The 27,704-nt window shown below is 39.8% G+C and overlaps 1 protein-coding gene across 1 annotated transcript in view; it reads left to right on the top strand.

Moving 5' to 3' along the window:
* The window catches only part of IGHMBP2 (immunoglobulin mu DNA binding protein 2), a 55,778-nt gene extending 31,010 nt beyond the window's left edge, over nt 1-24,768 (top strand). Inside the window, exons 9-15 of the mRNA XM_075187993.1 lie at nt 550-732; nt 2,310-2,428; nt 4,510-4,604; nt 9,143-9,266; nt 12,429-13,283; nt 15,869-16,053; nt 24,541-24,768. Of these exons, the coding sequence (XP_075044094.1) occupies nt 550-732; nt 2,310-2,428; nt 4,510-4,604; nt 9,143-9,266; nt 12,429-13,283; nt 15,869-16,053; nt 24,541-24,729 (1,750 nt within the window). The 3' untranslated portion in view covers nt 24,730-24,768. The remainder of the gene's footprint in view (nt 1-549; nt 733-2,309; nt 2,429-4,509; nt 4,605-9,142; nt 9,267-12,428; nt 13,284-15,868; nt 16,054-24,540) is intronic.
* The last annotated feature ends 2,936 nt before the right edge of the window (nt 24,769-27,704 follow it).

The raw sequence follows: 27,704 nt of genomic DNA on the forward strand, positions 1-27,704 counted from the left end.
TAGCTATATAGTTTGCTTTTACTTATCTTCAGGGTTTCAATCACTAATCCCTTCATAGGATAATTAAACTATTTTGTACATCTCTGAAATTCCCCCTTTATCTAGTCCTTTGATGGAAAAATAAATACAAATGATGGTTGCTTTTGAAACCAAAAATAGTATTACAGTGTCAGTTTAGGTTATAATCCTTTTTAATCTGTCATTTCTTGTTTTGTAGAAGTGTGTGTAAAATTGTTCTTGGCTTTCCAGCATGGTGTTTTACACCTTCATACGGCCTTAACGTCTTGGTTTGCACGTGATCTCCTGCAACTTTCACTAAGTGAATTGCTTTGTCTTTTGTCTGTCTGGTGATATACAGACTTCGCAGAAAGTATAAATAGGTGGCTGAAAATCATAGAAAAAGGCCAAAATGATACAGCAATATAACCTGTATTTTGAAAATGTTGCAGCAAGACAATACATTACAGTAATGTGTACTGCAGATGGAAAACCTCTTTACAGGTATCATGCATACTGTATAAACACTCACCATTGGTCTGTTTTCTACAGAGCTGCAGCTAAAGGTCTATCTCTGAGCTTGATGGAACGTATAATAGAGAAGTATGGTGATAGAGTGGTGAAGATGCTGACTGTACAGTATCGTATGCATGAATCTATAATGCACTGGGCATCGCAAGCGTTGTATGGCGGGAGATTGACTGCACATTCCTCTGTTGCACACCATTTACTCAAGTAAGTCATTACTCGTACTCCTTACCATCCAGCATGTGTGCTAACCTTGTCTAATATTATGTAGTAAGCAGATATTGATAGACTTGCTTAGTGGTTCGAGAACATTTGTTTTTCACCCTATTAACTGGATTTGTTATATCTTTATAAAATGTATTTAGGTGGTATTTAACCTCCTGTTAAACACATCATTCTATCAGTCTTCACCACCATATAAGCCTAGGGGTTAATCTCAGCACTCTTAAAGGGGTAGTTCACATTTTTAGAACTTCCTTTAGTTGTAACTTGGCCTCCATATAGTTACTGGGGAGAGGGGGTTCTCTACCACTGGACCTACAAACACCTTTCTGTTACCTGAAGCCAGAAGCTGCAATGAGCCAATGGTGCTGTGTATTCATAGCTCGGTGTGGGGGAATCTGTGCATCCTTTTCCATAGAGCTCAGTACTGTAAGCACACAGCACAATTGTTTTGTTACAGCTTCCAGCTTTAAATAATAGGGAGGAGGGTAGCCTCCCTCTATTCGCTACCTAATAGAGTGAGTTTAGAATAAGGGAATGTCCATAGTAGGGATTTATCCAAGCTATAAAGCATTTTTCCATTACATATTTGTATAGAACTGTTCAGGGGGTTCTGAATTGTCAATACTTTTTCTTTTATCTACTAGAGACAGTCATTTGGCCAGTTAAATACATGGAGTAGAAGGATCTCGTCGGGTTATAAATTTCCGTGGTTAATAGTTACTCAGTTAAAGCATAGCAATGGTCTAGGGCAAAATAATCTATAAATCTAAAGCTAACCATCTTATTTCTTGCACTGGTCGTGCTTTATAGCAGGATGACCATAATAGAAGAATAGGGTAGGATTCAATCTCGCGCGCATAGGGGGACATTCAATTCCCCGCCTTGAGCAGAAATCCATGTTAAAATTACCGTACTAACGGTAATGATGTGCATCAATTACAATAGTAACGGTAAAGATGCGCAACCCGCGCTGTTTTAAAGAACAACGCTGTGAATTGAATCTCCCCCATAGTGTAACTATCTGTACCTTATATTTTGGAGGACCACACGCTGCCTCAGTCAGTGCAGCCTTCTCCCATCTGACATTCTCCTCACCTCTCTGTTCTGCTTTAATCTTTCATAACTGTCAATCTTCCTCTTGCCGCTTCACATCCGACACACCACTCTACAAATTCTACACTGACTCCCTGTATCCTCCAGTATCCATTTCAAATTACTCATCCTGACCTACAGCGCTATCAGCAACACTACCCATTCATACATCTTAAACCTAATCTCGTAATACTCTCTTATATCCGAGTAGCTCTTCGCCTTCTCTCTGATAAGCACCTCTCACTCTCGCCTACAAGACTTCTCCCTTTTCGCTAGGGATTTATGGAATTCCCTTTGACGACTTGTGACCTGAGGGCTACTGGTTGAACAGCCCATATCTAGTACATTTGTAGACTCTTCTGTTTATTTAGTTATCTGCATATATACATGGGGAGAGTGGATGTGTACATGACATGAAACAAACCTACTTGAAATTATTGATTGTACTATCTGTTGATTGATCATAGAGACTTACCGGGGGTGGCATTAACAGAGGAGACCAGCATTCCTTTGCTACTGATTGACACTGCACATTGCGGCCTGTTTGAGATAGAAGTTGAAGATGAGCAATCCAAAGGCAATCCAGGTACCTTACTAACTTACAGCATTATTACCTGGGGATGACCTTTTGCTGAATGTGGTAGAACTTGTGACTACTTACAGTGCAAAATAAATAAAAAAATATCTAATAAATTTGCTCTGTCTCCAGAAAGATTTATGATCTATAAATAAAAATATTGGCTAGATAGTACATTATTATATTAGTCCAATAATTTGAAAGATGCAGAACCAGATAAAATATAACATTCAGAAATAAACACTTTCCTATAGCATTACTGCTCTCATCCCCTGCCAAAATAAATGCTCACTGAAATACATGTAGTGGAGAAAAAAGTTGAGGCAGCTGGGTAAATGAGGGACACCAAGCATTTTGAAAGCAAGAGTTCCATTCAGTTGCGGCGCATGTGTGTAAAACTAATAATATTCCAAAATGGTCAGGGCTGGGTTAGTTGCCTCTAATTATGGCTACCATGCTGCAAGAGAAGACCTTGGTGTCTTTAAAATAAAGTGATTGTTGGGGTGCATTTGTCAGGAACTTCAGTGACGAAGATGGCTCAACTTGTTAATGTTTCACGAGCATGGATCTAATAGTAAAAGACATCCTCCGCAAAGGGCAACAGTGAGCAGAAGCATGTACTCCAGGATCTACTATATAAATGCCTAGTGGCGTGTGTGGGGAAAAAAAAACCCAAGCTGCAGCGCCACCTGCTGGGCAGAGTTATACACTGACCTACATATTTCTTGAAGGAGAAGTGACAGTTGGGAGTGGTTGGTGGTTGCCGGCGGTGACAGTGGGGGGTTTTTAACACCTTAAGTAGCTTGATGAAGGATGTGGCGATGAAGATGAAGGATGAGGTGATGGAGAATAATGATGAGGTGGTGACATGTGGACAAAACCACGTTAAAAAAGGGCGCTTGCGTCGGGAAGTAACGCTCTTCCCCTGAGGAGGCCTGGGCTAGGCCCAAATGCATGACAAGAACCTTTTTAACACCTTATGTAGCTTGATTTGACTAGAATGCATGAGTATCATGCACGGGTTAACTTGTAGTTATATATATATGTGTTAATATGAAGTGCAAAGCAAAACTAGCCAATAATTGCACATCAATTGACTGCATTTCTCCACCAGTTTAATAAAAAACGGTTCCCAGAAATCCATCGTATCTATCCCTCTCGTCCAACTGATGTTGGAGAAACTGCGGTGACATTGGCTCATTCCTACACATTTGGTGGGAGTGCCCCATCATCCAAATATTTTAGAACACTACCATAAATCTGATTAAGCAGATCGTTGGCATTCGGATCCCAAGGGATCCTTTAACACTTCTAAACAAATTGCCACCCTGAGCAAGCCCACAGACAAACCAGTAATGCATATATGTAATGTATCTAAACTATTAATAGCTAGAACGTGGGCGACTCTTCTGTCTCCAGCTAGAACAGCGCTACTTGATCGGATCTGGCATATCTCTACTACTAATTTAGACTGTAAGCCCCAATGGGGCAGGGACTGATGTGAGTGAGTTCTCTGTACAGCGCTGTGGAATTAGTGGTGCTATATAAATAAATGGTGCTGATGCTGTACCATTCCTCAGGTCGGGTTGACCTGTCCCCTCCTTAATGCCAAGTTCTGTAAATTAGGATATAGCTGACTGATAATCCTCTCCAAGAAAATGTTATTAGAGCCCAATTAGTTAGTCCCAGGAGGCGATGACATCATTACAATATAAAAATAATAATATAAATTTTACAAGAGTCCTTATTTCCCATGAATAAAAGAAAACCAGGTGTGAAGCTCAGTCAAGCGATGGAAAAATTACATTAGTGATCTTCTTAAACACAAAAATCCAATAGTCTTTTCTGCGTGTTTAAGTTATATTCTTGAGGAACTGTGAATTTCTCATTTAAAATAATTTCAGAGCACTTAATTTAAATGAATTGTTCTAGTGTGTTCCCAGCCCTTTCCCACTGAACTGGATCTGAATAGACATTACAGAATATTTATACATTTATTAGAGCTTTGTACCCGCACTTCATTTTCTTTTAGCCATTTGAAATCTCATTTACATGCAAATATTCCTTGCGTTGCTTTTTTTTCCTGCCAGGTGAGGTGCGGCTGGTGGATTTACACATTCAGGCTCTGACTAGCGCTGGATTGAAAGCCCGTGATATTGCCGTTATAGCACCCTACAATCTTCAGGTGAGGATAAACATCTCACAACGTTTACAGCTGCCTTTGTATTGTCGGAAGTAGCCGAGAACAGGAGCGATGTGTTTATCTGCTATGTGAAGTATGGAATCCAAGCAGCTTGCATTACAGTTCTTATTACTGGGAGATCTGACTTGCTCTTTTGGTCTGTTACCAAATGAATTGGAAAATAAAAATGTCACTAAAGAGCTGCTGATACATTTTCATGTAGCTGTTCGCATGGGGTAAGCATATTGTCTATGCACACCACACTTTCTGTGTATAAGCTATTTCATGTGCACTTGCTATGTAGCTGAGTGACATGAATTCGCTTTTGAAGGATATAAAAGGATACATTTTCTTATTTATCGTTAGGTTTAATGGCTTTAAAAAAAGAAACGGTTCAAGCTTACTGACACTGTTTCTCAGACACCCTTTTATTATTATTATTATTATTATTATTATTTATTTATAAGGCGCCACAAGGTTTCCGCAGCGCCGAACACAGTACAAACAATGGACAGTACAGGGAATAACAGTACAGAACAATAAACGAGTAATACCGAGACTTCAGATGCTCCAGGAAAATCAAGAATATTGAGGTTGGAGCAGAAGAGAAGGTAGAGAGACAGGAGGGAGAAGGGCCCTGCTCATTTGAGCTTACATCCTAAAGGGAGGGCAACAGACAGTAGGCACAGAGGGAGTCAGAGGAGGGGAGCAAGCGCACCCTTTTCAAAGGAGGATCTAGGAGATGAGAGCGAGCATGGAAAGAGGGTTAAGTGGAGGGCTGGTAAGCCTTTTCATTGTTAACGGGCTGAAGGATGGGTTTTCTTGGGCTTATTGAAGAGAAATGCAGTCGACTGCTTCACTCTGCAGACCACAAGTCTGAACCATTGGGATGAAAGTTAGTTACTTGAACTAGCTGTCGCTGGACATTGAGCCTGATGAGTAGGTTGAGGTTGTAGTAGTTGTACCACTGCTGCTTCCCTAACAAGTGTACTGTAATAGTCCAGTTTTGTACAACCTCTTTTATTTAGACAGCCCCTCAACCCTGTTTAGTGGAAGGGTATAGCTCTCCAAGCTACTGGGATCCCACTGGGATTTGGATCCCAGTACAACTGCACTATTTTCAGAGAAGCTGCAGACAATCCAGTCATCTGCTATATACAATGCAAATTCCTGTCCTAGCCGCTTGAGTGGCTAGTAAAGGTTTAGTCCAGAGGGGTCCAAACCCAGTCCTCGAGCTACCAATTGTTTAGTCCATCTGATGGCATGTAGAGGAGACCGCTGATGGAGGTGACAGGCAGGGTGCAAGCCAATGGCATGTAAAGGTGGGGTTCTCTGGAAGAGGACACCCACAGAAGGCTGTTATGAGAAGGGGGCAGGCTAACTAAATAGTAGAGGTTTTCCAATGTTGATTACCCCCTCAGCCTATTTAACCAAGTCAGCATAAATAGGTTTTTTTGCCCCTTCAATAAATAACTTATTCTCTACATTTCTAGCTGTGTACCAGATAGGCATCAAATTGTTTGAGACAATATCTAGTAGTGTCATTGTTCTTAGTCAGCTAGGCCAGGCTCAAAAATCACAACTTCAGCACTATGACCTTATATCACATCTGGCCATGTTGCAGCCATATTGCTTAGTTCTTTGCGAGAACTATCATACCATAGGTATATAGATATTAGTAAGTGCTTTCTAGAATTGTGAGGTAAAATGCTGCTTCCTTAGAAATGATAAATAGACAACAAGGGAGGGAGCGCAAAAAAACATATAAATTCACATATGAACGTGTATACTGGTAATATGTTTATAGCTCTTTTCTGAACACATGAAGGGAGGCATCAGGCAGAGCATAAAAAGCCACTAAGGCAGATGGTGACTTACCCTAACGCTGTCCCTAAAATGCCGAAGCAATCCTTGAGAATGTCTGCTCAGAGCAGGGCCGTAACTAGGGCTGTGCGACAGGGGCGATCGCCCAGGGCGCAACGCTGAAGGGGGGCGCAATTTACGAATATTTTAGGTTAATTTGGTTAAAATTGAGGGCTAGGGGGGCGGCATTAGTCTTTCTCGCCCAGGGCACTAGAATTCTAAGTTACGGCTCTGGCTCAGAGGATGAAACGCGTATGACTACACATTTGCACAACCCTTTTTATCTCTGATCCATCCACTTCCGTATTGCGGTCCACATGCGTTCCACCATCGGAGTGTACTGTCATGTTGGAACCTACGATTTGTCTCCACAGCGGATTGCTTCGGCATTTTAGTATTGGGTATTAACAAACAAAGAGGCAAGAGGGGCCTGTTTGCAAGCTTATTTACATGTTTCAAAGTAGTTGCCTCTACTGTGTGTGCTGACAAGTGCACTTTATATATATATATATATATATATATATATATATATATATATATATATATATATATATATATATATATATATATATATATATATATATATAGTGTATGCATGTATATATAAATATATGTGTTTGTGTGTGTATATATATTTTGATCTTTTTTTTTGTTATGAGTTTATAGCCTCGATTACATTATATGTGGCTATCACGGTCAACTAAAAGCTCTTCTCCCTTTCGTTTGCAGTGTGCATGTAATGTAGAACATAGACGCACAAACCACGGCCTGTGAGGTCATGTGATCTGGCCTGCTGGAAGCTGTACAGATACAGGGATACTCGGGACGTCGGGGAATAAATACTACTGTAGTATTTCTGTTGCGGGTCCCACTGTATCTGTCCTGTCCGGCAATGCCTCACTGCAGGGGTGTGGACTGTGACTGGGAGCTCAGACAGTCTGGCAGCAAATCAGAATGAATCAGTTTATTTGTTGCCAGACTGTCCCTGCACCATGGAGCTTAGTCTTGCAAGTAAAAAATGATCAAAGTCTCCTCTTGTGAGATTAAGTTTTGCTGCTGCTGTTGGAAGCCAACTCGCTTCTATCCCCACAGAGACTTTCACAATATCCCGTACGAAATTCTACGTATTTTTAAATTCTTAAGCTAGTTAGTATTTTTTATGGCTTCTTCAAATAAGTAGAATCTCCCAGTGTGACCCTTGGACCAAATATGTTGTGCATGACTGATCTACACCATGACTTTCCATTCCTGGTCATCAGTGGTTGAGGAAAAGTTTCAAGGTAGCAGCACGGGGGCTTAGTGGTTAGCACTTCTGCCTCACAGCACTTGGATCATGAGTTCAATTCCTGACTATGGCCTTATCTGTGTGGAGTTTGTATGTTCCTGCCGTGTTTGCATGGGTTTCCTCTGGGTGCTCCGGTTTCCCTCCCACACTCCAAAAACATACTGATAGGTTAATTGACTGCTATTAAATTGACCTTAGTCTCTCTCGGTCTGTTTGTATGTTAGGGAAATTAGACTGTAAGCTCCAATGGGGCAGGCTCTGATGTGAGTGAGTTCTCTGTACAGCGCTGTGGAATTAGTGGCGCTATATAAATAGCTGATGATGATGAAGGTACTGCAGCCTGGCTTCACACAGCTCTTTCAATGCATGACCTGTTAAATGATTTAACCACTAACTCAATTGCCCTGAAAAACCAAAGCTACAAGTTGCTAAGAACCAGTGTTGAAACATCCCCCTGAACTAGACCACAGTAGTAACCAAAGTACATTTATTCATATTCTGTGTTTTAATATAAGCTACACTTTTGCTTTGGTATAAGAAGCGAATGTATACATAGGCAGCCATGGTGAACTAAGTAACGAGGAATCTGTATAACTGGTATTTCAGTTAAGACAAAATGTGTACATAATTCATCTTTCAATTCACCATAACGTATAATGCCCATATCATGCTTTGTTATATTTCTTTACACACCACAACCTGGTACAATAGTTAAAGGAAATTACATTTAAAACACACAAAAAATGTATTTAGAGGTTGACAAGGTCACCTTGGGCACTCTTATAATTTCTGGTGAATGGGACCTTAATGATGTTGCAGATTCATAGAAAAGTAGTAGTGCGCTTTCTCATGAACATTGGTGGTCAGCTTTGGGTGGAATTCTAGAAGTTAAACATGAATCCAAAATATTACTTACCTGTGTTCTGTGTCCCCAAGGTTTCCCATTGTTCAGGGGGATGTCCTAACTCCTGGCAGCTGTGTGTTAATCCACAGCACACTACTGGTACGATAAAAGCCAACATCCACAGGTGTCGAGACCATGCCTGAACTACAGCAGACATTAGCTAGCATGCCTCACGCCTGTCTGACAGCCTTTTTGCATTCTGCTATGGTGTGAGCACCTTATTGTATTCAGTCTTCAATTCCTGCTCATCTGAGGTTGTCTCTGTTTATCAGTGGGCGGAGATAGAACAGCTTGTAGCCAATCCCATCATTTTCAGTGAATGATAGAAACCAAAGTGACACGCCATTTGTCACTTCCTGTGGTCTGTCTTGTTATGGGAACTTTTTGAATATATTTGTTCTGCGTTTCCAGATCAAGTTGGGGAAATACAGGAAAATGTTATTTGGTTCCTCTGTGAAGTCCAACAGATCCCTCTCTTCTCTTTCTCAGGTGGATATGCTCAGGCAGTGTCTCCGGCACAGGTACCCAGATCTAGAAATAAAGTCTGTGGATGGCTTTCAGGGAAGGGAGAAGGAAGCGGTTGTATTATCCTTCGTAAGATCCAATGTTAAAGGTCAGTGACCTGAACATGCATGTACAATGTGTTTTCTGTAACTTTGCTGCTATGTACATACATTACAGTGTAGGAAATGCCTTAAATGAGGAGCAGTATAACAATAGAAATGTTACAGTGCTGTGTAATATTACATTTAATGAAACTATTGCATGATCACCTAAGAGAAATGCATAATTGTGGTTATAGTTTATCCAGGGGTAGGCAACCTGCGGCTCTCCAGGTGTTGTGAAACTACAAGTTCCAGCATGCTTTGCCAGTAGATACCCAGCCGATAGGTGGCAAGGCATGCTGGGATTTGTAGTTTCACAACACCTGGAGAGCCGCAGGTTGCTTATCCCTGGTTTATACAAATGACTCTATTCTATACACCAGTGCTTCTATAGTGCTAGAAATTGCTCATCAGCAGTTTTCATTTTGTTTATATTTCAAAGGATATCATTAGTGAAAATGAATCCTGCCCAATGGCAAAATTGTCTTTTACTTAGATTTAAAGATATGTTACTAGTGTAAAGATGGTATATTCATTTATATTTTCTACATGGGAAAGCTGATCATCATTAATGTAGAGGCAGTGCAGTGTAAATCTACATCAGGCATGGGGTGTTTGTGGCAGCAGTGCATCGCACAGGACATTAATTTAAGGGTAGATCCGTGTCATTCATATACTGGGATGGACAATCTCTGGTTGCCATGGTAACTAAGACTTGGACCCTAGCGTGTACCATGGCTCCTTGCCAACTATCTTTTCTCCAGCTTCTGTAAGTATAATATCTGGGCTCAAGCAGCTTTATGTAGACACTTTGATTTAGAGCTGAGCTAGGACTCGCGCTAGTCCCAAATCCAAATCCCTTTGTACATTTTACATTTCTCTCCACACCCTATCCCGGCAGTGCAAAAGTGAAAAATTGACCCCTCTAGCTGGATTTACATAGAGTTTATGTGTGCTTAAGGCCAAAGGTTGCAGGATCATATCTACATACTACTTAGCTTGGTCACAGGAAGGGATTGAGTGTGTTAATGTGATTGAAAAGCAAAACTGTGCATTGGTAAGGATGTTTTTTTAATATTTTGTGAGATTTATTATCATAATCTATTTTCTTATGGGTACTAGGCTTTTAAGATCCTATAATAGCATGGGAAACATAGCTTTAACAAGAGATGAGGTATGGATGATGGGTTCCTATTTACAGGGCTTTTCCATCTGTAGATGTCTTTATCTTTGTAGTTTCCTTCTGAACTTTTTAGCCATGTATTTTTCTAAGGAGCAAAAGTTGTTTCATCTATCTGCAGTGGGGTGCAGAACAATACTGGTCTCTGTAAGCATTTCTATCCACTGCATAGAGCAAAGGAGAACAATTGACATATCTCAGGATAACTAAAATAAATAACTGTGCCTCCTCATTGAAAACATGGAGAAAAAAATCACAGAAGGAGGCTAAAATAAAATATGAATGACATTCATACTTGCCAACTTTGGGTTGTTGGCATCTGGTAAATCCCAGGGAGCGGGAGGGCGGGGCAAATCGCGTAATTTTGGCCCCATGATGGAAACTCATCATTTTTGTTTGCGGCTGGCGGGGCTCCAGATGGGCAGGAAGTGGGAGACTTGCCTGTTCTCCCGGGAGTCCGGCAGACCTACCCAAATTTTGGGAGTCTCCCGAACATTCTGGAAGAGTTGGCAAGTATGATGTTGAAGGAGTTCACATGCAAGCCAAAAAGTAAGTCGTATTAATAAGGAGATTCTACACTACATCCGAGTGATTTGTGCAATTACTGTTGAATATTCTATTTCCTAGGAATTAGTTGATTGGATCATTGTGCTGTTGACAATCGACAGCAGAAGTAGTGACTTGTCTTTAAATGAAGAACTACTAAACCCCCGCGTTTAAACTTTCAGAACCATAAAGGTAGAATACATTGTTCTGTGTCAACCTGATATTCCACTGCAGCTTTGTTGTCCTAGTGGAATCTAATAGGGGTTAAAAAGGTGAGAATGCAGTCATTTAATCAACTGCGATTATTATCGCTGGCCATGGCCCTGAATCCACCATCGCTTTATGCAAGATATAGATTATTTTCCCATTATTATTGTTGAGCAATTGCTGTATTGAAGGGTTAATCTTAGTACTGGTTTAATTACATTGATTGCTGCTCTGTTCCTCTGTGCATAGCGACTATGAAAGCCCTCCTTTATAGATGAAATGATAGTGTACCGAGCATTCCAACCCTCATGGGTACCTCCATAGCAGTGACTGTTAGCAGCTGTCTGTTACCTAATGCATGCTGAGCTTCCATTATGCATATTATACTTTTAATTACAAGTGTTCTACATATTGAAATGTATCACTTGTGTGACACAGATAGAGTAATGGTAATGCATTTAGCTCTTCAAACTGACTAAAAACAAGGACATTTAACAGACTGGGAAAAGTGAAAAATTGAGTTGAATTAGATTAAAAGATAAACGTACACATTCATCATCAACATTTATTTATATAGCGCCAGCAGATTCCGTAGCGCTTTACATTTGGAAGTGAAATGCAGCCACATTGTACAGCTCTTGGCCAACATGTTGTAAATATGAGTCAATAAAGCTGAAACAGCAAAGCTTATCAGTTTGTTAAGTCCCTTTAAACTTTCAGCGGCATAACTTCCCATGTTATGCATGGTTTATATTATCTAGGAGATTGTAAGCAAATGACCTAGGTTAGGCTTCTGCACTGTCTATACTCTCTAACTCTCCAACATGCTGGTCCCATTTCAGAAGGATGTTACCAGCGATGAAACAGCATGTTGGAGAGTTAGAGATTTAGTTAATTTTAAGTGCATGCTGCTTCAGGTCTTTAGTTCAGTTCTATAAGTTAAATAGTGACTGTTTTTTCATGTAGCACACAAATATCAACTTTAAATTTCAGTGTACAAATAAGCTATCAAGTATTTGTGTGCTACATGAAAAAACAGTCAGTATTTAACTTATGTGCAAAACAGAATACTAATCTGCACCCCTTGCATTGTAACATGATTTTGTCCAGGAGACTTAAATAAGAAGTTTCTTAAGTTAAGATCCTTAATGAATCAGGCCCTAAGTTATTATCTATTTATCTCTCAGCAGAATATTAACTTTATGACCTAATAACAGTGACATTTTTATCCCTTTAGGCGATGTGGGATTTTTGGCTGAAGAGAGAAGGATAAACGTAGCCATAACCCGCGCCCGGCGTCATGTCGCTGTAATTTGCGATTCCCACACTGTCGGGAATAGCACTTTTCTGAAAGACTTGGTGACTTACTTTAATGAACACGGGGAAGTCCGGACTGCTTTTGAATACCTAGATGATATTGTCCCCGAGAAATATTCCCATGAAACTGAAAATTCTTGTAAGCCAGAAACAAACATTAAAGAAGACAGAAACACAAAGTCAAAAAAGCCTGGAACTTCAAAACTGGGCAACCAGAAATCCAGCAGTATAACTGAGAGTCGGGCAAAGGAGTCTAGCACAGCAAAGCTGGCTCATTCTGTTGGGAATTTCCAGCAGAATAAAGACCTAGATGCACAAACAGAAAACACCTCAAACAAAGAGAGCATTAGGAAAGTGATTGAAGACTTTTTAGAAGACCACGATAAAACTCACTTAACTTTCCCGTCAACACTAACATCACATGATCGATTATTGGTTCACCAGATAGCAGAGGAATATGGACTGCAGCATGAAAGCACAGGAGACGGCAAAAATAGGTCTATTTCCGTAACCAAAAATAAACCAATTTCTGTGGTTCCAAAATCCCAGATCATGGATGACTCCAGCACCCAAAAACATCTACAGTCACCATCAGCGGAAAATGAAAGAGGGGGAAAAGAAATTTGCCATAGTGTCTCATCAGACAACGTTGACTTAAAGCGCTTACATATGGAGCGTCTGCAGAGGGATAAAGCAAAGCTTGAAGAAAAAGGACGGAGGAAGACAGAGGTGACCGTTCGGAAGGTCACGGAAAAGAAGACAACAGATGCTAAACGTTAGTTACATTTGTTAATTTAATTTAAGAATTATTATTTACTGCTTTTCAGTAACCTTAACAGCATACTACTACTACTTTGTTCTTTTTCTGTTGTCCAATGGAAATAGTTAGAGATAACTTTTAAATATATTGGTTGCTGCGTGACATATAAGAATGTTAGAAACCACGGCGCCATGCCCTCTGTAGAACAGTTGGCCAGCAGCCTTGTGTTTTCTCTGCAGGACGTGGAACTTCATGGTGTCCTCTCATATGCTGTTATTTCACAGTAGGGGGAGCATTATTCCTTTGTAATACTGGAATAGTAGTTATGACTAAGGAATTAGACATTTGAAGATTTTATTTTCATTTAGCTATCTTTTGGTATACTTGGGTTTTGCAGCTTTTAATGAGGGATTGCTGTCACACAGAATTTTATCATTGGCAAGCAGCTGCATGGAGAAGAGGCTGGAGCTAGGCCAGGTATAGGGGTGGTTCTGGCAGTGTTATGCTTAATTGACTTTAAGAGAGGAAGAGAGGAATGAAACTGAGAAACAATGGCTATAGTTGAAACCTACTATATGAAAAAATGTCAAGTGCATCATATTTGTATGTTTCGTGCATGCCAACCGCAGTGAAAGATATTATTATATCTGACATTTAGTGATAACGGTATCTTTTACACTGCTCATTTAATATAATAACATGCGTAACATATGAAGTGTCACAAAGGGGTATATTTACTAAACTGCGGGTTTGAAAAAGTGGAGATGTTGCCTATAGCAACCAATCAGATTCTAGCTGTCATTTTGTAGAATGTACTAAATAAATGTTAACTAGAATCTGATTGGTTGCTATAGGCAACATCTCCACTCTTTCAAACCCACAACTTAGTAAATCTAGCCCAAAGTCTTTTTGCAGAGCTCACCATTCAGTTGAGTGCCATTGTTTTTATCTGTGTCCCCCTAGCCCATTATGTCCTTCCAGCTCCCTCCTGACAGTCTTATTGATGTGTGCTAAACCTCCCTCAATACAATAGCTGGTGGCTAAGTTATCTCATAGACTTTAAAAAGACTGAAATGACATCTAGCGTGTACGTTCCCATGACTAGGCAGTTGTCTGATGTTCTCTGTTTTCATTTGTGATATTTAATAATGATCACATTAAAAAAATATTATTTTTCTGGAAGAAATCTGTTATTAGTTTTTCAGTTTTTGTTATGGTTTCCTTTAAATTGTTTCTTATTGCATTAACAAAGTAGTACTGGCCTAGTCACAACCATCTTGGAATACATAGAAAGGCAACAGGACTAAATGAGCCCAGACCTACATATTAGATGGTTACATTACATAACAGCAGAGAACATTTACAGAATGGGAATCTCTTTTCCGAAAGACTCTGTGATGTTCATTTCTGCTCGTCCCGATACAGGGAATAGTTCCCTTATCGCTACTTAGCCACTAGTGTTGAGAATGCCTTTTGTCTACGCTTTCATCGTGTGAATTTACTAAAGCACAAATAAGAAACTGCTGCATTGGAATCGGACCAAACATAGCCAGGTAAAACCACACCTGACTGATCAAATCAGAAAAAATATCTTGTAATAGGCCTTTTATATCACTATGTTATTTTATAATTGTAAACCCCAACTTTTTCAATTCTTAGATTGCCTGTTAAATCTGTCTCCTACTCATTTGCTTATGACGCCAGTGGCAATGGTCTGGCAACCATGGAGGCGACAGATCAAGGCAAACAGCTAATAGTAATAGGCCTAAAACAGAGGTAGCAGAATTGGCAGGCTGTTACTGGCCTCACCATTTTACCACCAGTGTTCCATAATGTCATCTTTCCCCCGTTGAACGGAGTATGGGAGTTCACATAGAGATCATACATTTCTGGAGAGATAATGGCGCAGTGCATATAGCCATCTTAGTAAGACGGATGACAGAGGACAGTCAAGCCTGTTTGTTCCATCTGTAAAGACAACAGTGTGCACTGCTCCTTTATGTAAGGCCCTGTCTCTCCTCTGTTTACCTATCAGAACTGAGGGGAGAGGAAGGTACATGACGCCCATGTACACGTAGCTAATAGATGTTAACATAATAAAAGATCATTGTTTTTGCTGGCAGGAGACATTTGTTTATTTTGTACAGATATGATGTCGCGGGTGGAGCCATGGGGCTCTGCGGTCGAATACAGTGTGCAAATGAGAGGAGGGGGTAAATGTATCAAGCTGAGAGTTTTCCGGCGGGTTTGAAAAGTGGAGATGTTGCCTATAGCAACCAATCAGATTCTAACTGTCATTTTGTAGAATGTACTAATAAATAAATGATAACTAGAATCTGATTGGTTTTTCAAACCCGCTGGAAAACTCTCAGCTTGATACATTTAGCCCGAAGCAGCAAAAAGTTATATCTAGGCATCCATGCATAGAAGATCCAAGGATCGGGTAAATCTAGAAAAGGAGGAATCTGCCAATAGCTTATTGTATAACTTACTTTCCTGGAATTGTAGAGCACTAAATGCAAGTTGCAGTAATGAGAACAATTGTTATAGATGTAATTAGCTAACATGTAATTGCTGTATTTTTCTCTCGCCACTTGCAGGTAAAAACGATACTAAACCGGAAGCAGAGAGCTCAGACATGGACGGTTTTGATGCACTCATTGCGGCTGTAGTGAAAGCTGACAACACTTGTGGTTTTGCTAAATGCAAGACGAGTGTTGTAACAGTGGGAGATTTCTGCTTACACTGCAATAAACGCTTCTGCCTCAGTCACCATATTCCAGAGGTAATCAATGTTGTTGTGATCAGCCCTCCTGCCGCCTGCAATACATTTAACTCGACCTGTTCACTTAAAGAGATCCGTCGGGTGCCTAATGGTTCAGTTTGTTGCAATGTTTCTCTTTGGCTTTGGATTCATTTAACAGGCAGGACTTAGAGGGGAAACTACTTTATTACACAATTAAAATTATTCCTACTCCCAAATCTAAACTCTTAGTTTTCAGTGATTTTGGTAAGCAATATAAAAAGAACCAGAATCGCATTTTTTTTTTTTTAAATAGTATTTAGCCTCCAAAAATATATACATGTATGGGGCAGATTCAATTCCAAATTTCTAAAGAACGCGTGGCCCGCATTGTTCTAAAAAAACAACGCAGTGATTTGAATCCGCATATACATATATATATATATATATATATATATATATATATATATATATATATATATATAATAAATGCTTAGTGGCGTGTGTTAGTCTGTCTGTGTGTGTGTGTGGAAAAAATAAAACCAAGCTGCAGCGCCACCTGCTGGGCTGAGTTATGCACTGAACAACTAATTTCTTAGTGTGTGTGGGAAAACAAATTCAGAAAGGGCTGAAATTTGGTATACTTAGATGTTTTTTATTTGTTAATTTAATTTGTTAATTGTTAAAAGTGTTATAAAGATTTAAAAAAAATATATATATATTTCTTGAAGGAGAAGTGACAGTTGGGAGTGGTTGGTGGTTGCCGGGGGTGACAGTTGGAAGTGGTTGGTGGTTGCTGGGGGTGACAGTTGGGAGTGGTTGGTGGTTGCCGGGGGTGACAGTGGGGAGTGGTTGGTGGTTGCCGGGGGTGACAGAGCGAGAGAAGTGTGATACTCAGGACCGCTCAGAGAGATCCCTGTGTCTGGATAGACATCTGGATAGATGTGGCGATGAAAATGAAGGATGAGGTGATGGAGAAGAATGATGAGGTGGTGACATGTGGACAAAACCACGTTAAAAAAGGGCGCTTACGTCGGGAAGTAACGCTCTTCTCCAGAGGAGGCCTGGGCTATGGCCCAAATGCATGACAAGAACCTTTTTAACACCTTAAGTAGCTTGATTTGACTAGAATGCATGAGTATCATGCACTGGTTAACTTGTGTTTATATATATCTATATATATATATATATATATATATATATATATATATATATATATATATATATATATTCTCCTACCTCTTAGCATTGAGAGGAAAGGGTTCTGCTGTAAGCACTCCAGGTATACAAATTACAAAACTGGACTGAGCTCATAGAGCTGTAGTCCTGTAAGGAGAGCTGAGTGCAGTAGTATGCAGTAGGGAGGCAATGCAGCTCTGCCTGAAACAGTTACAGGATGTGTTATGACTCTGGTTACAGAAGCACTGTATTATAGTAAATTCTTTTAAAGTGTAGTGACATTTTATAACTCATAGTTGCCTACTCTCTTGGAATGTTCAGGAGACTCCCGAATTTCTGGGAGTTCTCACAGACTCCCGGGAAAGCAGGCAATTCTCCCTGATCTTGTGTAAACTAAATGAAGGGGGTGGGGCCTAGTGATGTCATGGACTCCCCGCCTCATGGCCTCGCCCCTTCTTTTTATTGGTTCAGAGTAGTGATGTTTGTTTTGGGGGTGGAGCCCCGACCCCAAACACCCACCTGCACCCCGGACCTCCCGGGAATCATCTTGCCCATGTTGGCAAGTATGTTATAACTGCAACCTTGATATCACGGTGGTAGACATGATTGGCCAGCTGTACATTGCTGACCAATGGTTTACGCTCCCCCGTCTTTCCACACTTTCTGAAAACAATTACCGTAATACAGAAGTACAGCTTATCTCTAGCGCACGTCCCCTCCTTCCAACCTGTCTTCCAGGTTGGAAGGAGGGGATGTCTAGCCAACGGTACTTTTTTTTTTTTTTTTAACTCCTTTTGGCTGCTGTGACATCACAGTAGATGCAGAGATTTTTAGGCTCTAAGAAGTGATTAGCCTGTGACAACCATTGCAGGCAAGAGCTATGTCTCTCCAGCACTCACTCCCCTACAGTGTGACAGCTCTCACCGCTCACTACAAGTCTAGAGCTTCACGGCTGTGGGCATTCTGGGGGGGCAGATTGGTGATGCTCTATATAGGGGGGAGTAGAATATTTTAAGAAATAAAATACATTGTTATTACCCTGTAGTTGGGGAAAGGCCCTCTTAAAATTGTAACAGATAAGTGCATTAAAATAAGAGTAGCAGAAGAAGCTGCACATGAATTAAAGATAATTATTTCCAAGCTCTCCTCGTCTGAGAAAGCGTATTAGCTGATGATTTTTCCAGGCAGAAGCAGCCTTTAGATTCTGGCATGTGAAAGGCATTTGAGGACAACACTGGCGCAAGTTGTTCCCTGCCAAGTTTATCAGCAAATAGATCAGCAAAATAGTTTGACCTGTCCAAGAAGGAGTTACTAAACATGTCCCTAAATACCTCTGTACCCAATTAAGTGAGAGATGCCAAATCACATGACATTTATAAATGCCTGTGAGTGCGGAAAGAGCAGATGCTCCCAGCATTGTCCTATGGGAACCCTAATTAGACCATGGTTAGTGGATAACCAAGTAATATTACATTAACATGCAAAACAATAGCACTCAATAGGGTTTCCTAGTGCTTCATTTATTATAGTAATGCAGTTCTCATTCTCTGAAATTACTGTTGTGGGGAATATAGCAATCCTGCAGACATCTCAATATGTTCTACTGAGCTACACAGTGAATATTAATGCCCAGGGAAGGATTCTGACAATGTACAAGTGTCTGTAGGGTTCTCATCATATAGAAAACCAATGTGTCTCTAGTTCCAGTCTTAAAACAAAAGTTGAAATGCAGCATTAGTTGCCCCTATATTTAAGTATTAGATTATAAGGGGCATATTATTACCGTTGCTACGGTAATGTTAACGCGGATGTTTGCGAGCAAAAATCAGCGTTGAAATTACCGTAGTAACGGTAATAGTGCACGGCCTGCGTTGTTTTGAAGAATAACACAGGGGGGCCGATTCAATTCTGCCGCAAATAACGTGGCGTTAACAGTATTACCGTTAATACGGTAATTTTAACCTGGATTTCAGCAAAAATCAAGCGTTGAAATGACTGTATTAAGGGTAATTATGCGCAGTTTTACTGTAATAACGGTAATACTGCTAACGCTACGTTATTCGTGGCAGAATTGAATCAGCCCTCGGGAATTGAATCTGTCCCTTTAAGTAGTGGAGTACTCAACATATTTCATTGAAGCTGAGGTAATCTGTGGATCTGGACCCTAAGTGAAGCTCAACAGTCTCTTTTTGGGGACAATCTCTTTACTGTCAGATATGTTATACATTGAAATGAAAATACCACTTTTGGGCTCCCAGAACAATTGTCCTAACATTAAAAAAACAAAGTAACAGGCATCACTATCTGTAAAGCAGATTACCTTCTATAAGAGAGCTGCTAATAACATTCACAAATCTATAGAAGTCTAAGGAGCTTATTAGAATAGATGATATTTGAAGTTGTGATTGTGAGAGGAGATTTTTCCCCCCATATACACAGCAGACTTCCAGGATGTAATTGCGAAACGCCACAACCGTCCTCTTTCAGGGCTCAGTGAGGCGGAAAACGTCTCTCATTTCATTCCAGTCGGAACCACCAGTCGAATAGTTGTTTCAACTCATCTTTAAATAAACTACAGTTTTGAGCAGTGCAGGCAAGGAAATGGTTATCATGGATTTTGGTATCCAATCGGTTACATTATTTCTTGATATAAATATATTATAATATATATGCATGCATACATACATACATACATACATACATACATACATACATATAGGTATTATAATATACACACCACATGCACACACTCAGTGGCCAATTCATTAGGTATACCTGTATATCTGCTCGCTGATGCACATATTTAAACAGCCAATCACGTGGCGGCGACTCGATACTTCAAATCATGATCATGCAGACATGGTGGTTTGAGTATCTCAGAAACTGGGATTGCAACTTTAAGCACTGACAATGAGGTCTTCATAGTGATCAATAGATCAAAATTTTGAGGACCGCTGCAGACGTGTTTTGGTTTTAGCAGAGGTTCAATCAGTGTGTTATCTATTAGATTAGACTGCAGTGCTGGCTTCTCTCTCCGTTGTGTGTTCCAGGCGCTGTCTGAATGTATTATGAGAGAATTATGAGTTTGGCATAGAACACTATTATAAGAATAAACACAGTGCATTGCTAGTGTACCACACAGTGTACAAGATAGTCTTAATCTGCCACTGACTGACAATATCACGCATTCAGATCAGTTCTAGGTAGAACCAAAGCTGCAGAATGTGTATTTTACGAGTGTAAGTTTCTGTTCTCTAAATGCAATTCACCATTTCCAATCATTTGTGTTGTTTTCTGTGCATGGAAGGGAAATTAATTTTCCCTAATAAAAGGAATGTTTATTTAACATGGAATTTACAACCAGTGTAATAACATTACTAGATTTATATACAGATAGTGATCCTGTAATATCCTGCCAATTCAGTGATTGTATTGTCAACATTATGAGAAATCCTCATATCCTATTCAAGACACGTCTTTATCACACAGCAATCCATACATCCCCTTAGTATACTGACAAACATCACACATTGACTAGCACTTGTATTGACGTGAAGCAGAAGTGTAAAGAGAGAAAGGAAGTACTTAAATTGCCTAATGACTTGTTTTTCTCTTAATATGTATCATTGACAGCATGATCTATAGTCAATATTCACGACAGAGAGCTTACCAGCAAAATTCTGGGACCAGTGAGATCATGTGGTGCTTGTATTCCCCTAGAGTCTCTACTTTGCTTACAACTATTACCTCTGCTTTTAGCTCCTACCTCATAATTTTTCGTTGCATATGTAACCTACACACAGTAGAAGCAGCCATTTTGTCTGCTGAACCTATTTTTCAGTCACGAATTGAGGTTACTATCACACGGTCGGCACGTTTGTCCCGACTCGCGGGAAATTGAGAGGTATGTCCATGTTCACTGTGGTGGACAGGTACCGCACACCCCGCAGGCAGGTGCCTTTAGTGCAGGTAAGCTAATAAGGGTGTATTTCTAGAGGGGGGGGATGTTGAGAGAGACCTAACACTTCAGAAATGCTAGGCATGTCCCCAACTTGTCAAGGTTATGCCCCCTTTGTGGAGGTGTGACCATGTACCGATTTTGCACTTTACAAATGTCGGGAGATATCTGTTACTAGTTTTAAGTGGGGACATAATTCTGTTCACTAGGGAGTTGCTCATAAATGTTGGTTTAACCTGTTGAACGGTTGGCAATACCGTTTTTTATTTTTGAAGCACATTACAGCCAGTGCGCCTCTATAAAACTGCCACAAGCGCAACCAGATTTCCTCCAAAGCTCATAGGTTTACAGGCCAACATGTAGGCATCTGCGAGGAAGCAGAAGTCTGCACCATCTGATGGAAGAGGTTGGACAATGTGAGGGCGTTCCTTAGTGGAATGGTTGCACCAATGCGCCAGGGTTTGCAAAGCGGTTAAAAAGCAAGATTACTGATACTATAAAGTGCTGGAGATTGTAGGGATGCTCCTTAATGTGAGGAGGGGAGTATGGCTGTTGATACGTCACAAAAGAACTTGATATTTCTATCAGCTCTAAGATTTCAGAGATCGTGGGGTATTTTTACTATGTGGCAGCTCCGTAGAATCGTCGATTCCTGATCTCTGAAATCTCAGACCTGGTAGAAATATCAAGTTCTTTTGTGGCATTCTACAGAACCACCGCATAGTAAATATACCCCCAGGTTGCACTTCATATTAATACAGATAGTCCATATGTCTCCTCAGTTAGAGATTAATTTAAGTCATAAATAAGGTTAAACCAACTGATATTTTAGGAGATGAATAGAAACATTTACATTTACACCTGTGAACGGTGCAGCTCTTCAGGTTTTCCTGCTCTCTGCACACGTAGGTGAACTACTAGTTTGCGTGGATGTCTCCTGAGAGTGGGTAGTAGGCTTACACCCCAATGTGTGCAGTGTGGACCATCCAGGTGTCCTGAACAGTTTGCAGTGCACATCAAGTGCATCAGAAATGAGGACCACTGTGTGTAGACAACTGGTGCACTGGGAAGTAGACTTGTCATCCCCAGTTTAAAGTACTTTTGTGTTTTTTAAACCTCCCAATATTGTGATCAGTTCATTGTATTTTATAAAACCTAATGTTGCTCCAAAGCAGGTGTTAGGAATCATCTTTTTCTTGCTGCTAAATCTTATGTGCTGCAGTGTTAAGCAGTTTATATACTAAAAATCAAACTGGGTAGCACAAAATTGGAAGCATATAACAAAAGCAAACAGTAATACAGTAGACATACAAACATTTGCAAGACCAGATAAAAACTGTATATAAGTATAAAATGTTGGATTAAAGTGACTAATGGATGTGCTTAAGAGCAGGAGAGCGTAGGCTCCTAAATACAATTAAATTTATGCCGGTTGTTTTAGGCAGCAAACGCTGGTAGGAAAGGAGGCGTCTGATTAAAAAGGGTCAATAACTAAAATTGGCGCATTTCAGGAACTAACAGTACTGGTCTCCCCACCCCTTGTAACAAATAAAGTGTCTCCGTCCCCCTGGGACCCCAACCTCTGCCTTTACCTGCAGCCAGGAGCTGAACTCTGCTGTTTAAGTTGAGGCAGTCACTGCAGCTCACACATTGAGACCTCAGTGTGTCCAGTTCTGTTCAATGGAGCATATCATAGCTCTGTATATTCCTTTATATAATGTAATATTTATTTCAGTGTGCTATCAAACGTAAAGCTGCACTTGATAAACAGTTACATTTATTTTGTTAGAGAATAAAATAAATGTATCATCCATGTACTTAGCCCTCCACTCATCGAAGTAAAACAAAGCTGGCCAGATATACACAGGCTTTGTATACGGGGGTGTTGAAAAACACCTGTCAGAAACATAGACGAGACTTTTTTCGCTCTCTTGGCTTTTAACAAAGTGCTGAAACATGTTCTCAGACCTTCCCTGTGGACCCATAGAACATTGCTATACAGTAAAAAGCTGTAGTGTTTGTTAACTCTGCAGGCACCAATGAAATTGACGCAAAGTGAACACTGGACTGAAACTTTGCAGGCCTGATTCATTGTCCAAAGTAAGGCAAAAAGAGGAGTACGTTTTCTCCTGGACAAAACAGTGTTACAATGCAAGGGGTGCAAATTAGTTTATTATTTTGCACATAAGGAAAATACTGGCTGTTTTTTCCTGTAACACACAACTACTTGATAGCTTTATTTTTACACTGAAATATAAAGTTGATCTAGGACAGTGTTGGCTAACCTGTGACACTCCAGGTGTTGTGAAACTACAAGTCCCAGCATACCCTTCCAGCAATAAGCTGCTATATATTGGCAAAGCATGCTGGGACTTGTAGTTTTCACAACACCTGGAGTGTCACAGGTTAGTCAACACTGATCTAGGACATGCGCTACCCCAACTATAAATCTGTCACCACATTTTAAATTTACCTCCCTCTCCAATGGTTTTGCCTTTGGGTCAGTAGGGGCTAGTAGTAAAGTGCATTGTGATTAAAGATGATTGTTTCAGGCAGTACATTATCTTCTCATTCTATTCTGACTATGCTGGAGGTCATATGCATCTTTGGACCAGACAGCTGAGGCTTATATTGGCTGCAGATAACTCTATACAGGATTTTATGGCAGTATTGCCACTTACAAAGCTTTGTGAGGTTAGGCATGGGCATTGTGGCATCAATTCTGGACAGCAATTGCAAAACTAGCAATTAGCTGAAAACTTATAGAAACTCTCGATCTCTATTTTAATTCATATACCTCTCCTATGGGAATACTTGGATTCCAGCTAATTCATTTACTGCTGCCTTATGTATGAAATACAACATTTCAAAACATCAGTTTCTCTGCAGTTTGAGCTTTACCAATATTTCATTGTGTAACCGTAATCGAACAGCTGCCAAGGTCTGTTGTGAGTGAGCCAGCAGAACAGCGGGTTCTGTGTATTTTCACATTCATTTTGTCAACTAGATCCCCCTGCATTTAAAGCAGTACTAGTGAGTGCTATATTTCCACCATAAAGCAACAGGAAATATCAGTGATTATTAAATCTTGTTTCTACCCACAAACAGGGCATCTCCTAACTTCTGCTTCCAAAGGAAACTGGTAATTTTTACTAGAATTTCTTCTTTTATTCAATTTAATAGATGTTTTACCGTATTTTCTTTTTCCCTTTCAAACTATTTCGTCATTGAGCATTATCTGTCAATTTAAATACACCAGGATAACTATCCTCGGAAAACAATATTGGTAGCGTTATTGTCTTACAAAATATATTCCGTAGAGTTTCTAATGATTGTTTATTACATATTTTGTATATCCTCTGATAGCTTAAATGTCGATAATGTTTTTCCAGATTCACGGCTGTGGTGAAAGAGCCAAAGCAAATGCACGTGCAAGAATCAGCCGGGAGGGAGTGCTTTATCCTGGAAGTGGCTACAAAGACCGCTCGTTAGACCCAACAAAGAAAGCTCATTTGCAGAGAAAATTGGATAAGAAAATTAATGACTTTTCAAATCAGAGAAAGGTTAAGAAGGAAAAATAAATTGTTGGTTTACAATTAAAATTCTACACTTCAAATGCACATTTTAAGAATCTGGTTTATTTGGGGGTAGGGTACATTTCATGTGGCCATTAATGGACTTTCAGGATCCCATTTTTCCATCTGACAGTCATTCTCAATTATACATCTTACCTTGATCCATTTTATTGTCTTGAACAAATGTTGATGTCAGCACATTGAGAGTACAGTATGTCCACAGTCAGTAATGGCAAGAATCAATGGATAATGAAAGGGTACAGCTGACCATACATTTTACTTTTGTAAATGTTACCTTTTTTGTAAATGTGAACATTAACCGTTTGTTATATTACATGCTCACAAATCTTTGCATCAAACATCCTGCCTGGTTTGTGTGACATCACAAGTTTCCCAATATTTGTTGGGGGAGATTCACACATTATTGTGCAAAAAAAATGCAGTATATATGGACAGGAACCCACACAGACCCCAAACAAATTGTACATGCAAGGTATATTTTATTTTTTATTAGCAAAGCAAACGGTCACCTAGAATGGACTGACTAACAAAGTTCCTATGTGCCCAGAAGTTGAATGATGCTCCAACATTAGTTACTACCTTAGATCCCTGAGGACACCAAGTATTATTAATGTTTATGCTGACAGTCCATCTTGGATAAAACAAAACAGATAATGCTCCATGAAACATGTTGAGTTGTTTTGGGTGTATTAAAGATTTACTCACATTAGTCCATGCGTATTATCCATTTATTTTGGTTTATTCATTTATTTTCACAAGTATATTGTAATTAGTACTTTGATACACACATTTGATTTCCCAGATACAGACCCACATATAATGACTAATATACACTAGGCACCACTTGCAGTGTCCTTTGGTATTCAGGCTGACAGGTGGAGGTGGAGCATTAATCATCTTCTGGGTGAAGAGGAATTGCTATACCTATGATTCTGTGTGACTGTTTTCTGAAAGACATGTACCATTAAGTTGGAACAGTTGTCTTCTATGACAGTGTTTATAATACCATTGTCTTTAGTAGTTTACAGTAAGAGTTGAGTTTCCTTGTAAAGTGTACACTTTAGTAGTCAGGCATTGTTAACATTTCTTTTTTATTAACTCCATCCTTCAGGTGTGAATGATAGATATCTAACTTTACAGTTTTGGAGCTATCCACACATCTCGGGACTTACATGATAAGGTTTTCAAGTTACAATTGGCATCTGCAATATTTAGCTGTCGTTCTGGTATTTGATAGATATTACCACATGTCATTCCATTTCTGGCTGACCTCAATGTTAAGGACAGAGTAGCGTGAGATCCTCAACTGCTAGAACCTCTTCACGAGACATGTTTACCTTTAGCAGCCCCCTTTCCGAGGTACTAGTTATGTTCCACAGTACACGGTTGCCCCTAGGACTTAAACTCGGGTAGTAGCAGTCATTGATCCAGCACTTGCAGGTGAAGTGGACGGAACACAGTAGGAGGTAGTAAGCAACCAGCATATTTTTGGCAGAACTCAGAGCCAGACATACAGAGTTTATTGCAGAGTAGTCTGACACTTGTCTGACGGAGTGGACAGCTCACAGTAGCAGGTAGTGAGTAGCCAGAAGGTATTTGGCAGAACAGGGTCAGACGGGCAGGTATCGGGAGTAGAGAAGACAGCAGAATCCTTTAAACAAGCCAAGGGTCAGGGCAGGTAGAGATAGGAGAGCAAATCTGTTTAACAAAGCCAAAAGTCAGGAGTGGATAAGAGCAGAATCCTTAGAACAATCCGTATCAAATGCAGAGAACAGAACAGGTCAGGATACAAGGCGCACTAGATCAAGCAGGAACTATCGCCAGCATTGGTATTCTGCCAGGAAGAGGTTTATAAAAGCAGCAGCACCTCCAATCAGAACTGCAGGATAATTAGCTGCATGGGTGTGGTAAGTAATAGCACCACTGCCAAACTGGGAGCTGAATTGAAGCTTGTTGCTGTTTTCCTAGCAACCAGCTGAACTGCAGGATTGATTCTACATATGGTTGCAGCAGTAATGCATAGCTAATAGCTCAAACAGGAGAGATCCTATTTTTTAACATTCAAATGGTTTTTAATTTATAGTAAGGGATGTGATGTGTTGGGGTATGTGAAGATAGGTGTCTTTAACCTGTCTTTCCTTTTTTTTGTTTTTAGTAAGAATAAGGATAGAGAATGGTGGAAAAGGTCACACTAATTGTATGGAGTGAAAATACCCTTAAAGTTAAATAGTTATAAATCGAAAGACTCGTTTAATAAAAAACAAGGGGTGCATCATGACCCATAATTATTAAGTTTAAAGAAAAAGAAAGAAAAAAGAAGGGTTTTGGAACATAATGCACTGCTCACTTCCATAAATTCATAATGAATTGATAGCTGTTAGGAGGTTATTGGGGTATTAAAACTTTTATTATTGAATAATAAAATATTGTAAATTACAGCGAAATATAACAAGCAAAATAAGTGTATATGACTGTGATGGGTGATAATAAAAATCAGTGATTTAAAAAAAAAAAAAAAAAAGACAGATTGATTGACCTTGTAATAGGCGATTCGACCCTCTACCGATTAATTCATTCCCTATAATATGTGACGTTGAGACTATTTAGGGAGCTTTCAGTTTTTTTAAACCACTGATTTTTATTATCATCCGTCACATATACACTTATTTTGTTTGTTATATTTCGCTGTAATTTACAATATTTTATTATTGCAGTTAATTTACATATAAATTATCTGCATTTAAATGCCACTTTTATTTCCTTTAAATTGCATAACTTGTCAATATGATTTTGCCATATGGAATAAAAAGCTTCTGTACGTAACATGAAGACAATTGCATGGATATGGGCCACTTCCACCGTGTAGTTTTCAGCCAATCACACTTTTTGGGCACCAGATCATCTAGTCATTCTATCTGTTCGCCATGCTGTTTTATGCAATGTGGCCACCATGAAACTTG

The sequence above is a fragment of the Mixophyes fleayi genome, chromosome 10 (genome assembly GCF_038048845.1).
Source record: "Mixophyes fleayi isolate aMixFle1 chromosome 10, aMixFle1.hap1, whole genome shotgun sequence".
Lineage (NCBI taxonomy): Eukaryota > Metazoa > Chordata > Amphibia > Anura > Limnodynastidae > Mixophyes > Mixophyes fleayi.